Raw genomic sequence first — 945 nt, forward strand, 5'->3', positions numbered from 1 at the left:
TCCATGCGAAGGACCTCTTTAGCTGACCTCTTGCAGCTGACAGGTTTGGGAACGGGTATGACATGGCGGCACAGAGGTCAGTAGTTCAAACCCACCAGCCGCTCCAAAAGAGAAAAAGCTGCGCTCAGTTTCAGTAGAGATGACAACTTTGGGAAGCCTAAGTAGAGTCCCAATGTGTCAAAATTAACACGATGCCAATGGGTCTGGAAGACAAGAACGATTTAAAACATAGTAAGGGGACTCTGCTCTAAGAGTACAGGTAGGCATTTTATGAAGATGTATTTTAGAGCTATAAAATACAAAAGGACTTCATGGACAAACCCCTTTATCTTTTAATTCCATTTTCCACACAGGTTTTGAAGCCCCCTTGTAATATATAATGATTCATTTATTCTTGACACAGATAATTAGCACTTCCTACAACAGGCATTGTCACTTTGAGCCTTTGCCCTGGGAAGGCTGCTGAGGAAGCTATCCCTGTTCTTGACACACTGTATGTATCGAAGTATGTATTTTGGAAAGAGCTGTATGAGCCCCCAGTAAAATGATTTACAAAAAGAAGAGGAAGTGTCATATTAGAAACTTGTACCAGGTGCTATGTGGAGAAAATACTGAGGAACGAATGAAGCGGATAGCACTGGAAAATGTTTATGCGATAATTGAAAAATAGGATATAACATACTATGACTATTATAATCATGTTCCCCCCAGTTCATTTTACAGCAATATATTTTTACAACAAATAATGAAAATGCCCTGTGTTTATAATGTCCTTTTTTTTTTTTTTAAGGCATTTTTTACACTTGCACGGGACATAATGACAAAACTCAACAGAAAAATGGTTTGTATTGCTGGTCATTTTTATTTTCATCATGATGCTAGTTTTTATTTGGCTTTTAATAAAAAGGTTAGGCCTGGTTGTAGCACGTGGGTACCAAAAAATCC

General features: G+C 38.2%; 1 protein-coding gene across 1 annotated transcript in view; it reads left to right on the forward strand.

Moving 5' to 3' along the window:
* RAB8B (RAB8B, member RAS oncogene family) overlaps positions 1-945 on the forward strand; it is an 81,555-nt gene that overhangs the window by 78,738 nt on the left and 1,872 nt on the right. The window contains exon 7 of the mRNA XM_045294953.1: positions 791-931. Within this exon, the coding sequence (XP_045150888.1) occupies positions 791-931 (141 nt within the window). The remainder of the gene's footprint in view (positions 1-790; positions 932-945) is intronic.

This window comes from Echinops telfairi, unplaced genomic scaffold (assembly GCF_000313985.2).
Source record: "Echinops telfairi isolate 266 unplaced genomic scaffold, ASM31398v2 ScPeMD7_4048;HRSCAF=4782, whole genome shotgun sequence".
Lineage (NCBI taxonomy): Eukaryota > Metazoa > Chordata > Mammalia > Afrosoricida > Tenrecidae > Echinops > Echinops telfairi.